Genomic DNA, 13779 nt, shown 5'->3' on the forward strand with positions numbered 1-13779 from the left:
TAAAATCATAAAGGAAAAATGAGGGGAACATTCAACATCTCTATACTAAGTGATATGTACCTTCTTTGTGACTGACTGACTAATACTCCTAACAGGGTTGAAGGAGGAACCTTGACAGAGAGATCTAGTGACAGAGAGATCTAGTGAAGTGAGCTAAGTGGCACCAATTCCTCAGGGCCCCTGCTTGGCTTGCTGTGGTTGAATCAGGTCGTGTGACTGCAAGGTCAACGATGACACGCTACTGTCAGACAGCCAGCAGAGAAGACCATCTTGATAAGCAGAGCTATAGTAAATAGAGTAATCTGGGTTCTCATCTGCCAGAGAGGAAATCAAATCTAAATCTGAGAATCGTTGAATTGAAAAACACAAGCAAAGATAATGGAGAGACAGTAAAAGGTGTGTGCTGTTAATATGGCCAATATAGGCTAGCATACCTGAGTGTCTGCACTGCCAGTGGAATGATTCTCCTCCTCTTTTTCCTCCGATTTCACTTCCTCTTTCTGTTCTGGTTTCGGCTCTCCGTTAATTTTCTCTTCTTCCACCTGTGGTTGGGCTGCTGTGGGCGATGACGTCTGCTCTGCCTCGGCCTGCTCCCCCTTCTCACCGTCCTCCTCCTTCACGGAGGCAACGCCTGCCTCCTCCTTGGGTGCAGCCTGGCTCTCTTTGGGTCCCACCTGGCTCTGAGACTTCTGCTTCTTAAGCCATGGAGGGAGGAACCTGGAGATCCCTTTCTTCTCAGAGGCTGGTGGTGAGGCTGGGGTGTCCTCGCCCTCCTGTGGTGTGGCGTTGTCAGCTGGCTGGGCCTCCTCCTGCTTCTCCTTGGCCTCTGCGGGGGCCTCGGCTGAGTCGGTGGCCGGAGCGGGGTGGTCGTTGGCGGATTGCTCTGCGGCCTTGGCCTCGTCTGTCTGGTTGGTGGCTGCTGGTTCTGATTCAGGTGCTGCAGGCTGCTCCTCTGCCTTCTCCGGCTCTTTCCTCACCTCCGTCTCAGATCCCACCTCTGTCGTCATGGTCCCCAGTCACACTGCACACAGAGAGAAAGAGGGATAGAGTTAAACCAGGAAAAGCTAACATCGTATCATATGTATTCCCAAATCACTAGCTAATAATAAATGAGCCAGGGCCTAAAACTAACCTTTTGGTCCACTAACCAAAATATCACAGAGGAGACACATTTCACCTGCCCCTTTAAGGGAGGGAAGTTACCGGTGTAACGCGACTTAAGTCATGTTCATTCCTGTGAGATTGAGAGTCTGAGTAGTAGCCGGATTGTCTTCCCTAATAGATGAAATGTAACATTGAGAAACAACCTAGTTTGTGAACAAAACTATGTAAATATCCAAGAAACACAACGACAAAGTCTCACTTCAGTCAACTTTAGTTTCAAGTAAATTAAGCCACATTTTATGCCTGTGCGTTGTCATGTTGCTTGTTTTAGGTTGGTGAAATTGTAAACACATTTATTGTCTACGTTGTGTTCTTTTTTTCTTCTCATGTAACACAACACCGCAATTCGAAAGACGGTGAGGACGCCATAATATCAGCAGCATTTTTTGTCAGCCGTGTTTCATTGTGACGGATTTCTTTGACATTATGTAATTGGAGCGAACTAAAATGTCATGTGGGATGATGGTACAAAAGGCCATTGGCCATCAATGGCTGGCTGCTAAGGGGCTAACTGCATCTCCCACCAGAGAAGAGCGGTGGCCCCAGGCAGGGCTTCAACCCAAATATCAGTGACAAGGGAACAGCTCTGCACAACGCATTTACTCATTCACCATGACAACAGGACTCAAGGGCAAGAGGTTAAGGTTCGCCACGCCTCTCTCAGTATCACGGAAAATGGCACGGCTCAAAATAAAACAACGCAATGATATTACAGCTGCCTGAGTCTCTGGGTAATGGCGTTTCGACAGTAATTGGGTTGGAAACGTCATGTTCCAGAGAGGAGGACATAGCCTCTGAAATTAAATGGACAAGGCGCTGCAGGGTGGAGCAATGACTCTCTGTAGAGACTAATTCACTTAAATCAAATGATCTACCCTGACTAAATCGGTTTATTTCCTTTCTCCTGATAACAAATGTGATTGCATTGTAAACCTCTGTAGAATAAAGTCAGAATTGATCATGTACCTGGCATTCCATGGTTCACTTCGGTTAAACTATTCTTGTAGCAATCATTATGAGAGCGCACGCACACACACGGAACAATATTCTGGGTTACATGCAGGGGCGATTTATAAATAGAAAAATGGTCCCTCACGCATGACTAGCCAACGAGTTACGAAGGAGAGGAGCCATTTTATGGTCTTTTTTTGGTTCCACACATTTTACAAGGGGTCATGTGACAAGTTGACTGGGGAATTAAGGGAGGCAGCAGCTGAGAAGACTCGGAAGAGTTGAAAATGTAACCAAGAAAAAGATGATTCTATCCAGAACTAACAGGGATGAGCGACACTTTAGTAGCAAAATGTAACAGAATGAACAGGATAGGAGAACACATTTTGGCCTTCTTCAATTCAGATTAGGTTTAATCAGGTTAAGGACAAGAAGACGAATACAATTGCAACGAATACAATTACATTGAGGCCGATAAGAAAACTGTGCCGCTGACACGCATCGACAACAGTGAGCATTCAGACCCTGATAACAAGGAACAGATGGTTTACCGTCAGACTTTATTCAATTTAAGAAAATAATCAACCTAACTCCACGAATGGCATTGTAACAGACACCACTTCCTCACTGATGTGCGGGGCTACATTCAGGACACACAAAAACACAAATAAAGACAAGATGTGTAGGTCTAAGCTACACATCAAAATGGTTCAAATTAGGCCAATAAATCACACAATCAATTGCAAAGAAATCGTCTACATCTAGGCCTAAATCTAATCAAAAGAAAATAGTATTTTTAACACAATATCAATTCCCTGATAATCCTAACCTGAATGTAGTGCAGGGTCAGGCTGGTAAATGAAATCACAACAGAGATTACCTGAAATAGAATACCATGTTGAATACCACAGCCTACAGGTTCAAAACTCAGAGCATATTTCTACCAATTTGCCACAGGGGAGTGACTTGCTCAGCCATTCAGTGGAACCAGGATCTGGCCACCCCAGCAGACTGCAGGCTAAATCCCAAATCTGCAAACGCTTGCACATCATGGGAGTAAGTGAAACAACACAGCCTGTCAAAACCAATCTGGGTCCTTGTCAGCAAAAAAAACAAAATGGCCTCTCCATAGAGACATATGACTGACGTGCTCTCTCGTCACCTCATGCCGTCAGATGGTATTTTCTTTAAGAGGCTAATGTCACAGACATAATCCAGCAGACAGAACAGACTGGAAGTCACAGCCTCAACACACACACTGGTTCTGGAGGTGGGTGGTGGTTAGCCTAAGTGTTAACGCTCGTAAAAACACGCGTCTCGATCTACGGCTATATAATAATCAGTTATGCTAGGAGAACTGTGGGTGTGACAGTCTGGGGTATTTTAAGCATGTCGGCGTGAGTTTTGTTTGCTGTACACCTCCAGCCCAAGTGTAGGCTATGTGGAGCGTGTTGAGTGATAAGGGATTTAGCTTATCCCCAGTCAAATCAAACACTTCACCTCCCTACACCGCAACACAGCCTATTGTTTCATTACACTAATTAGACATGTTTGGACAATTAAAGTACACTGACTGCAGTGACAAAGTCTGGAATCAAAACCATTAAGACATTTCTAAGAGACACACAATACGCAAATTATCTTTTTTTCTCCAATGTTTTTTCAATGTTCTCAGGTAGTCCCAAGAACTGACATGAAGCAACACTGGCAGTCTGTGATAAAGATCATTTCTCTGCTCATTCCCAACTGGCTGCAGTGTCCGCTTTTTCCTCCTGCAGCAAGCAGGTCTCTAGTTATGTTTCAGCCTCTCCTTCCATCTCGCCCAGGGCAACAACTCCCCAGACAGGAGATTCAAGGCCTCTTTCCCCCCCCACCTCTCTCTCCCCTCGCTCTCATTCCCACACTGCTAAACAACAATAGGACTTGCATGCTCTCACATACCCACTCTGGGTCTGGGAAATCTCCATCTAGCCTTGTACTCAAAATGGAAATGCAGATCATGAGTGGACCGAAAATGTGCCCCCCCATCTAGCTTGCCGTAAGCGCTTCCCCCATATGTCCTTTCTATATGAATTAAATGTTTATGGCATGCCTTATGTAACTTGGCTAAACCATCTGGTACCTCTCAAACTGGTTTCCTACTGCATGCAGAAGAGTCTCCTAGTAGCAAACACCAAGTCTAAACCCATTGAAATTGTTATCAGTTATCAGCTTATTTCTCGATCAACCTCTTTAAAAACAGTTTTTTTTGGTGCAACAGAGCTTTAGAGTAGTAATTGTACTTGATAGAGTCTCTTCTTAAATGGGGAAAACAGAGACAGAGAGAGAAAAAAAAGCATGTCGCTAAGAGCGCTCCTGTACTGTGGCGCTGGTCTGGGGATTGTTTTGCTTAGGTTCTGCTCCCCACCGAGGCATACCATACCGGGAATGCTGCAGCTTCAAAAGGATTTGCGACAGGCAGGCTTTCATTTCCCCCTCATCCCAGGACTCTACCCCCCCCAATAAAAACATCCCCCAGACAGTGGCAGGAGAATCCATTAGAGAGGAGCTGCCATTCCGTTTCATCTTTAGACACAGGTTAGCGGATTTGTTGTAGTACAGTGTCGCAACTCTTTATCGAGCCCTTGTATCTTCTGGCTTTGTGACATTACACACGGTCACCGGCTGCGCACACATGCATTATGAAGTCACGTCTCATAACACACCGGGTCAGACAATGTGCTTGGCAAAACAAGGATGTCACTGCAACAACAACCAGGACAACGCCCCTCACTGATTATTCCAATCAAATCACTGGTTAATTAAATGACAGCTGGACAATGACTAGGCAAAGTCAATTTGCCAGTATTTTTAAAAATATTATCACATTTATTGGTCACATACATATGTATAGCAGATGTTATTGCGGGTGTAGCGAAATGCTTGTTCATTACCATATCTACTCAATCGTATGACCCATGAGCTCCAGGAACGGCTGAACTCTGAACACTCTTTGCGTCCAGCTAAACTCAAAACAGCTGACCTCACATTCTATCAAAGTGATCGGCAGATGAACTGCATTGACTATTAGCCAGCCGTGTCAGCCTCAGTACAGTAACCCAGTGCATCGCTGTGGTGTGGCCCTGGGTGTGAGTACAGAGCAGCACCTTACCGTGATCTCTCCCCCCGCTGACGACCGACTCAAGACTCGGTCCTTTCCTTTCACCGTCCTGTGCTGTATTCCAGCTGATCAACCACCTCCTGCTCTATACACTGCTGTCATTACCGCACCAAACTCAGGGGGACAGGCATAGACCGAGAGAAGAATGAGGGCGAGAGAGGAAGCCAAACTCTGCTGAGAGAGAATGGGGGAGGGAGGAGGGAGAGGGTGAGCGAAGGAGGCAGACCCCACCCCGGCTGTGTATGTGCCAAGAGATGGATTGTTAATGGACACTTGTGTTCAGGGACCAAGGCTAATCAACTCCTTCCCTCACTCCATCCTTTTCCTTTTCCCTGGCCCTGCCGCCTTTCACTGGCACAGACATGCCAGTCCTCTCCTCTCTCCTTGGGGGACACCAGCTTGGTGCTGCAGCAGCTAGCTAACCACACACCCAAACATTCACACGCCAGCTATTGCGGGTTGGCTCCCATCTAACCTAAATGACAGGAGTTTAAAGAGCTCTGAGGAGCCTGTCCTCAAAGGAAGGTTTCACACACACCATTCCAGACTGTAGACAAGATGTACTATTCTCAGCACCTATTCTCACAAGCATCAACATGGTGTTATAACTCATTATTCTAATGGTGTTAGCAGGCGAGCACCTAAATTACATTTTGGCCAAATCTTTATCCCAGTATTAGTGCTAATTTCACACATTGGGTGACAGATGGGAGGGCTCAAGTCATGTCGATGTACAGTGAAACAGACGGGTGAACTGCATTGGCAAAACAGTACACACGATCGAGGGTCTTAGCAGCCATGTTGCCAACAGTAGTGCACCGTAGTAGGATACAGCAGAAAATGATGCGAGGGATGGGCATTTGAGAAACAATTTTTAGAACACAAGGCCTGCACATTTATCTATATGCCAACAGTGAGCAACAATGCCTAATTTATCATAACCATTACAGATAAGAAATCTTAATTGCGCCATATATACAGTGGCTTCAGAGAGTATTCACACCCCTTGACTTTTTGTTGTGCTACAGCATGAATATTAAATGAATTAAAATTGAGATGTGTCACTGGCCTTCACACAATAGTCCATAATGTCAAAGTGGATTTATGTTTTTAGACACTAATTATTTAAAAATGAAAAGCTGAAATGTCTTGAGTCAATACATATTGAACCCCATTGTTAAATAGACGGGACACAATTATTCCAAAACTGCAGCGCTCGTTGTTGGAACACATATGTCCCTACTTCAGTCAACCAGTCCATTTTGAATTTGCGATACAAAAAAAAACTGTCATCATTTGGCAAAGAATGTAGCTTGTGTATCCCATCAGTTGGATCCGTTTTTAATAGGCGTTTATTTCTGTAGGCCTAACGGGAGCGCTACTCAGCACGTGTGTGTAGAGCTGGTGGTCGGGACGCAATTGACTGCGTGAGACGGAGGGAAAAGGGAATTTAGGGAGAAGCGTGATGCTTGGTTTCTTTATTGTTGTGCCCCGCAAATGCACATGTAGATATGGAATACCAGAGTGAAAGCAAATTAACATGGTCATCCAAGACAAAATTCCGCTCTCTGGTAAAATATTTTTGGGATGGCCGTATTACTCATGCTCATCCCCCAAATGATGCAGAGGCATTTTTAGGGAGGCGCACTCTGAAGTAGAGTTGGTGTCCCCAAAGTGTGCACTATGAAGGGATGCGTGCCCCAAGAGAGCGAGATCAAAACTGCTTGTCGTGCTTAATGGGGGAGGAGGCAGGATGGATAACAGGGTCTATGGGCACAGACTCATCAGTGGGAGGGTCACAGCAGGATTAAACTAAGAGGAATGTCCAGACGCCCCAAAGGATGAAAAGACCACAGACAAAAGGAGCTAATTGCCCGGGTCTCATGGCACAAAATGTCAATTCTCTCTTTCCTCTAAAGCCCTTTATTGAAGTCAAATGACAATGAGTTCTGCTGTTAGATGGATACGGGGGAGAGAGAAAAGCCACAAGTGTTGGAATGAAGCTCACATTTTTTTAACCACTATGTACAGCAGTGCCTAGAGCACAAGCCTATCTTATTTCCATCAAACAGACGCAAGGCATAACACGCATGCTTTTAAACTGAACAAAAATATAAAAACCGCAACATTTCAAAGATTCTACTACTGAGTTACAGAAAATCTGTCAATTGAAAGCAATTCTAATCTATGGACTTCACATGACTGGGAAATACAGATATCGGTCACAGATTGTGGGGGCGTGGATCAGAAAACCAGTCAGTATCTGGTGTGACCACCATTTGCCTCACGCAGCCAGACACATCTCCATCGCATAGAGTTGTCCCATTCCTCTTCAATGGCTTTACGGAGTTGCTGGATATTGTCGGGAACTGGCACGCTGTCGTACACGTCGATCCAGAGCATCCCAAACATGCTCAACTGGTGACATGTCTGGTGAGTGTGCAGGCCATGGAAGAACTGGGACATTTTCAGCTTCCAGGAATTAAACTAAGAAGAATATCCAGATGCCCCAAAGGATGAAAAGACCTTGCGACAGTGGGCCATGCATTATCATAAGGTAACGGAGGCGGATGAATGGCACTGCAATGGGCCTCAGGATCTCATCCTGGTATCTCTGTGCATTGAAATTAGCATTGATAAAATGCAATTGTGTTCGTTGTCCATAGCTTATGCCTGCCCATACCATAACCCAACGGCCACTATGGGGCACTTGTTCACAACGTTGACATCAGCAAACTGCCATACACGGTCTGCCATTGGCCCGGTATTTCCTAAAAAAATGTTGGAGGCGGCTTATGGTGGAGAAATTACCATCAAATTATTTGGCAACAGCTCTGGTGGACATTCCTGCAGTCAGCATGCCAATTGCACGCTCCCTCAAAACTTGAGACATCTGTGGCATTGTGTTGTGTGGCATTGTGTTGTGTGACAAAAAGTGCACCTGTGTAATGATCATGCTGTTTAATCAGCTTCTTGATATGCCACACCTGTCAGGTGAATAGATTATATTCGCAAAGGAGAAATGCTCACTAACTAGGATGTAAACAAATTTGTGCACATTTAAGAGAAATACGCTTCTTGTACATCTGGAACACTTCTGCAATCTTTTATTTCAGCTCATGTAAAGAGTTGGGCCCCTGTTTCATGTTGCGTTTATATTTTGTTCTGTGTATATTATAAATTCACTCCACGAGTCAAAATAACCGTGGCTTGTCAGTGATGTAGGACGTGATTACATTTGAGACAGGGTATTCCTGCTCTTTGAAAACTCCTAGTCCTAGCACCGTCAGGTAGGATAACAAAAACAGACCCTGCAGTGTGATTCAATAACTTAAAATTTGAATAAAGCAAACCTGCCAGAGACAACAGACCAATGTATGAGTTTCAGTCTGTGTCTCGCACACAAGGCACTGACTTACACACACACAAAGCACAGTCCCAATGTTGGGATGCCTTACATAAGTAAGAGTGTGGGAGCTAAAGGCGCCATTCAAGTGGGCTAAATTGGTTTTCCTGAGGAACACGGTCTAAACCAAACTTTGTGCACCATCTGGGATTTAGCTGAGTTGCTATAGCAACAGGACGTGCCCAGTTGTGCATGCAGCTCACACTGTTAACTCGGCAGCAACAAAGAGGGTCACAAGCAGTAATGGTCTCAATGGCAAGAGAAAAGTCTGTTTGAATCGGTTTCCTCTAGAGTTCAGACTAACTCCACAGCATGGGGAGACTAAGTGTGCAGTGCCTCAGACTCAGTGGTGTGGAACAAATCGCTTTAATTAAAGTGTTTTTGAAATTAAATGAGAATCATGTTATGAGATGCTGGAACATTTTTACTTGGACATTTAGGAAGATCTAATTTGTTGGTTAATGCCAGTTAAACTCAAAATCATCAACAATTTAGTTCATCAAGACCTAGTAGCTTTACCCCATGTTATTAAAACCCACTTGTATTTGTGTACTGAGCCACCTAGCACTAACACAACCTCAATTCCCCTTGTTTGCATAGTAAACTCCTTTGTGGTCTATGAATTCCTCCCATAGTCGCCATCCATCCCTGCGGCAGCAACTGTGAGACCAACGTTGTCTCCTCTACAATGACCTGCAGCCTGTGTGAGCACAACAATACAGGGATCAATCACTGTCAGCTGCTGGGCTACTGTGTCCCACTGTTAGTCCAACAGCCCAGCCATAATGGCATCCCTTACATTAGACATTTTTATTTGTGTCATTTAGCAGACACTTGTATCCAGAGCGACCTACAGCGACCTAAGTGCCTTGCTCAAGGGCGCAGTGATTCGAACCAGCGACCTTTCAGTTACTGGCCCATCGCACTTAACCTCTAGGCTACCTTTCGCCCTACAACAACCCTTCTGGGTGGCTCTCATTTACAGGGCCCAGTTGACCTCTGAAGGACTTTGCAGTAAGGTATGTGTGGTGGCTGAAGGGAAAGATGGTAAAAAGCTAATTCTAGGACCCTTGAGAATCAATGAGACTCACTGGTTTAGATAGTAGCTGTGATCGAATAACCATACTAGCGTGCCACATACCTAAACTGCATACTATTTAGCATGTACTGTTTAGTAAAAAGGATGCAGTATCCCACGGTCGCAACGCAGTAGTGGCTCATGATTGGCTGAGTAGGATTCAACATATATGCATTGCATTATTTCAACAGACATGCATCGCATTAACCAGCCTGATAAAAGCTAATTTCCAATTAGATACATTTCTCTAAACTGAAAAGAACAAGAATGGAGTTATGGGCCACTCAAGCTGGTTATAGGAATACGATCACGTTCGACCTATGCCTTAGTAGACCATATAGTCCATCTCTCCTATTTAAAAAGGGCCTGAAGGCAAACAGATCATTTGGTTCCATTTCATATGTATTTGTGAAAAGAAAGTGCTGTAACATACAGTACCAGTCAAAAGTTTGGACACACCTACTCATTCAAGGGTTTTTCTTGATTCTTACTATTTTATACACTGTAGAAAACTATGAAATAACACATTGAATTATGTATTAACCAAAAACAAAGTTTTAAACAAAATATATTTTACATTTGAGATTCTTCAAAGTAGCCACCCTTTCCTTGACGACAGCTTTGCACACTCTCGGCATTCTCTCAACCACCTTCAAGAGGTAGTCACCTGGAATGCATTTCAATTAACAGGTGTGCATTGTTAAAAGTTCATTTGTGGAATTTCTTTCCTTCTTATTGCCTTTGAGCCAATCAGTTGTGTTGTGACAAGGTAGGGGTGGTATACAGGCAAGAAGAGCTCAAATAAGCAAAGAGAAACGACAGTCCATTACCTTAAGACATGAAGGTCAGTCAATATGGAAAATGTCAATAACTTTGAATGTTTCAAGTGCAGTCGCAAAAACAATCAAGCTCTATGATGAAACTGGCTCTCACGAGGACCGCCACAGGAAAGGAAGACCCATATTTACCTCTGCTGCAGAGGATAAGTTCATTAGAATAACTGCACTTCAGCTTGCAGTCCAAATAAATGCTTCAGAGTTCAAGTAACAAACACATCTCAATGTCAACTGTTCAGAGACGGTGTGAATCACGCCTTCATGGTTGAATTGCTAGAAACCACTACTGAAGGACACCAATAAGAGGGAGAGACTTGCTTGGGCCAAGAAACATGAGCAAAGTACATTAGACCGGTGGAAATCTGTCCTTTGGTCTGATGAGACCAAATTGTAGATTTTTGGTTCCAAACGCCGTGTCTTTGTGAGACGCAGAGTAGCTGAACGGATTATCTCTGTATGTGTGCTTCCCACCGTGAAACATGGAGGTGGTGTGATGGTGATTTATTTAGAATTCAATTCACTTAACCAGCATGGCTATCATAGAATTCTGCAGCAATACGCCATCCCATCTGGTTTGCGCTTAGTGGGACTATCATTTGTTTTTCAACAGGGCAAAGACCCAAAACACACCTCCAGGCCGTGTAAGGGCTATTTGACCAATAAGGAGAGTGATGTAGTGTTGCATCAGATGACTTGGCCTCCACAAGCACCCAACCTCAACCCAATTGAGATCGTTTGGGATTAATTGGAATGCAGAGCGAATGAAAAGCAGCCGAAGTCCTCAGCATACGTGGGAACTCCTTCAAGACTGTTGTAAAAATATTCCAGGTGAAGCTGGTTGAGAGAATGCCAAGAGTGTGTAAAGCTGTCATCAATGGAGGCTACTTTGAAAAATCTAAAATATTTTGATTTGTATAAACACTTTTTTGTTTACTACATGATTCCATGTGTTATTTCATAGTTTGTCTTCACTATTATTCTACAATAGTCAAAATAAAGAAAAATCCTTAAATGAGTTGGTGTCCAAAGTTTTAAAAAAGTGGACAGCATAGCAAATTCAGAACTGCAACATAATTAAGTTAAGCTCTGATCATTTGGAAATGAGATCAGAATGACTGCTAAGGCTTGATCCATACATTCAATAATTTCAATCAAAAATGACCGATTAGCATGACATTAATAACGCAGCCACATCCAGAGTCCCCGTGGCCGACGTATTCAGAATATGGTTAAGTATTTCGTTTAAAAGCTGACAAAAAAGGCCAAGAGAACAAAAACACTTTCAGTGAGAAAACAAAAATCCACTTTGGCTAAAAATGTTGCCCGATGCTCGTGAACTTTTTAAGGAGAACAAAAACTACTTAACCTTCATTTGAACACCACTGCAGGAGCTATGGGCATCTTCCCATGCAAGTAGCCTAGTTTTGTTGTTGGCTACTTGAACAGAACCAGGGCCTATCACTTGCAGCCCACCTCTACCAATGCAAGTGTGAAAAACCGTGCATCGAATTCTACTATATGAAGAGCCAAAATTAGTATAACATCCTGGCATTTAAACCATACTTGATTTTGTAAATGTCGCATACTACTAAACATGTAATTTTTTTTGCATTCTCAAACTGCCTACTGTTAAAGACCCAAGTATATGTATTCAGACAGGGCCAGTGTCTTTAAATGGGAGATGTAGGCCACTAGACTAACTCCTCGCATTCCCATCAGCTGCATGATCTAAACTGCATTTAGATCATCTCCAGCCACACACAGTGGCAGCCAACCATGCTTCTTTACCAACTTTGGACACAGGAGAATGAGGCAGTTAACTGCAATAATGATGTGCATCAAATGTGGCGTCCGTGTCCGCAATGTTTTTCTATGATTTGCAAGGGAAAGCAGTTCTGTTGAGGGTGGGATAAAATCAATCTACCCCCAGCCTGATGGTTTAGGCTAATGTTAGTCCAATCTACACATTCCATCAGAGAGAAAAGGTCAAATAGACAGTAGTAAGTACACATATGATAGAGCTTATACCATGACATGATCACACAACGAGCCAAGGGGGTAAAGCACAGAAACTCACATTTCAGACTTGATAAAGCTGATCTCAAGTCAGACTTAGACACCTGCTAAATAAAATTGGACTCATTCATGCGCACACGCACACCACAATTTCTACTACCAGAGTCTTATTGCTAATACTGCACAATTTAATCCCCCCCTTTCTCTGATACATGTGTAAATATTGGACTATAAAAATTGTGCCTTTCTGTACTATACTTATGCTAAACTGTTATTTCTATTCTACTGAGCCAGTTAGTATTCTTCTCTTTTATGATTTCTTATTGTTGTTGCATTGTCGAGAAGGAACCTGTAAGTAAGCACTTCGTTGGACAGTGTACAGTATACCACGTGTATCCTGCACATACCACTAATATAATTAAGCAATAAGGCCCGAGGAGGTGTGGTATATGGACAATATACCACAGCTAAGGGCTGTTCTTACGACGCAAAGCAGAGTGCCTGGATACAGCCCGCTAGCCGTGGTATATTGGCTATATACACCACACCTCCTAAATAAAGGTGAAATAAAAAAATATAAACACAAACCCCCAGTGGTGCCTTATTTTTTAATTTTACCTTTATTTAACTAGGCAAGTCAGTTAAGAACAAATTCTTATTTTCAATGACGGCCTAGGAACAGTGGGTTAACTGCCTGTTCAGGGGCAGAACGACAGATTTGTACCTTGTCAGCTCGGGGGTTTGAACTTGCAACCTTCCGGTTACTAGTCCAACGCTCTAACCACTAGGCTACAGCTGCATCTGATACAGGAAAGGACTCCAATCCCAACATCACAATGTAGAAGACAGCCCCACAGTGATAGCAGGTTGATATTAGCACACTTCCTGTCCTTCGATTTTCCCCTACACCCCGTGGAGCATGTGTCCCTATGGCTCAGTATCGGACTCAACTCAGACATAGATACTCCCACTGCAGGGACTCCAGCATCCCAGAGCACCAACCCCAGCCCAGAGGTCCAGCCCAAGTCCAGAAATCCAGGCCAGAGCTCAAGTACCAATTCCAGTCAAAGGGCCTCATTTATAAAATGTTGCTACTCCCAAAATATGCATGTGCCAGTTCAAGCAAAAGTTGTCATTTATAAAACTTGATGAGATTAAGTACATATCC

At 43.7% G+C, this 13779-nt stretch overlaps 1 protein-coding gene across 22 annotated transcripts in view; it reads right to left on the reverse strand.

Annotated features, from left to right (window-relative positions):
• The window catches only part of epb41l2 (erythrocyte membrane protein band 4.1 like 2), an 88401-nt gene that overhangs the window by 45500 nt on the left and 29122 nt on the right, over positions 1–13779 (reverse strand). For 5 of the 22 annotated variants that reach the window (XM_024377940.2, XM_024377934.2, XM_024377927.2 and 2 more), the window contains exons 1-2: positions 5267–5439; positions 435–1021 (exon numbers count right to left, since the gene is read on the reverse strand). In XM_024377940.2, coding sequence (XP_024233708.1) covers positions 435–1007 — 573 coding nt within the window. In that variant the 5' untranslated portion in view covers positions 1008–1021; positions 5267–5439. Of the gene's footprint in view, positions 1–434; positions 1022–2995; positions 3096–5266; positions 5455–13779 lie in introns of those variants that run through there. The other 17 variants (XM_024377939.2, XM_042300702.1, XM_024377923.2 and 14 more) reach the window with 9 other exon arrangements.

The sequence above is a fragment of the Oncorhynchus tshawytscha genome, linkage group LG18 (genome assembly GCF_018296145.1).
Source record: "Oncorhynchus tshawytscha isolate Ot180627B linkage group LG18, Otsh_v2.0, whole genome shotgun sequence".
NCBI classification, from domain to species: Eukaryota; Metazoa; Chordata; class Actinopteri; order Salmoniformes; family Salmonidae; genus Oncorhynchus; species Oncorhynchus tshawytscha.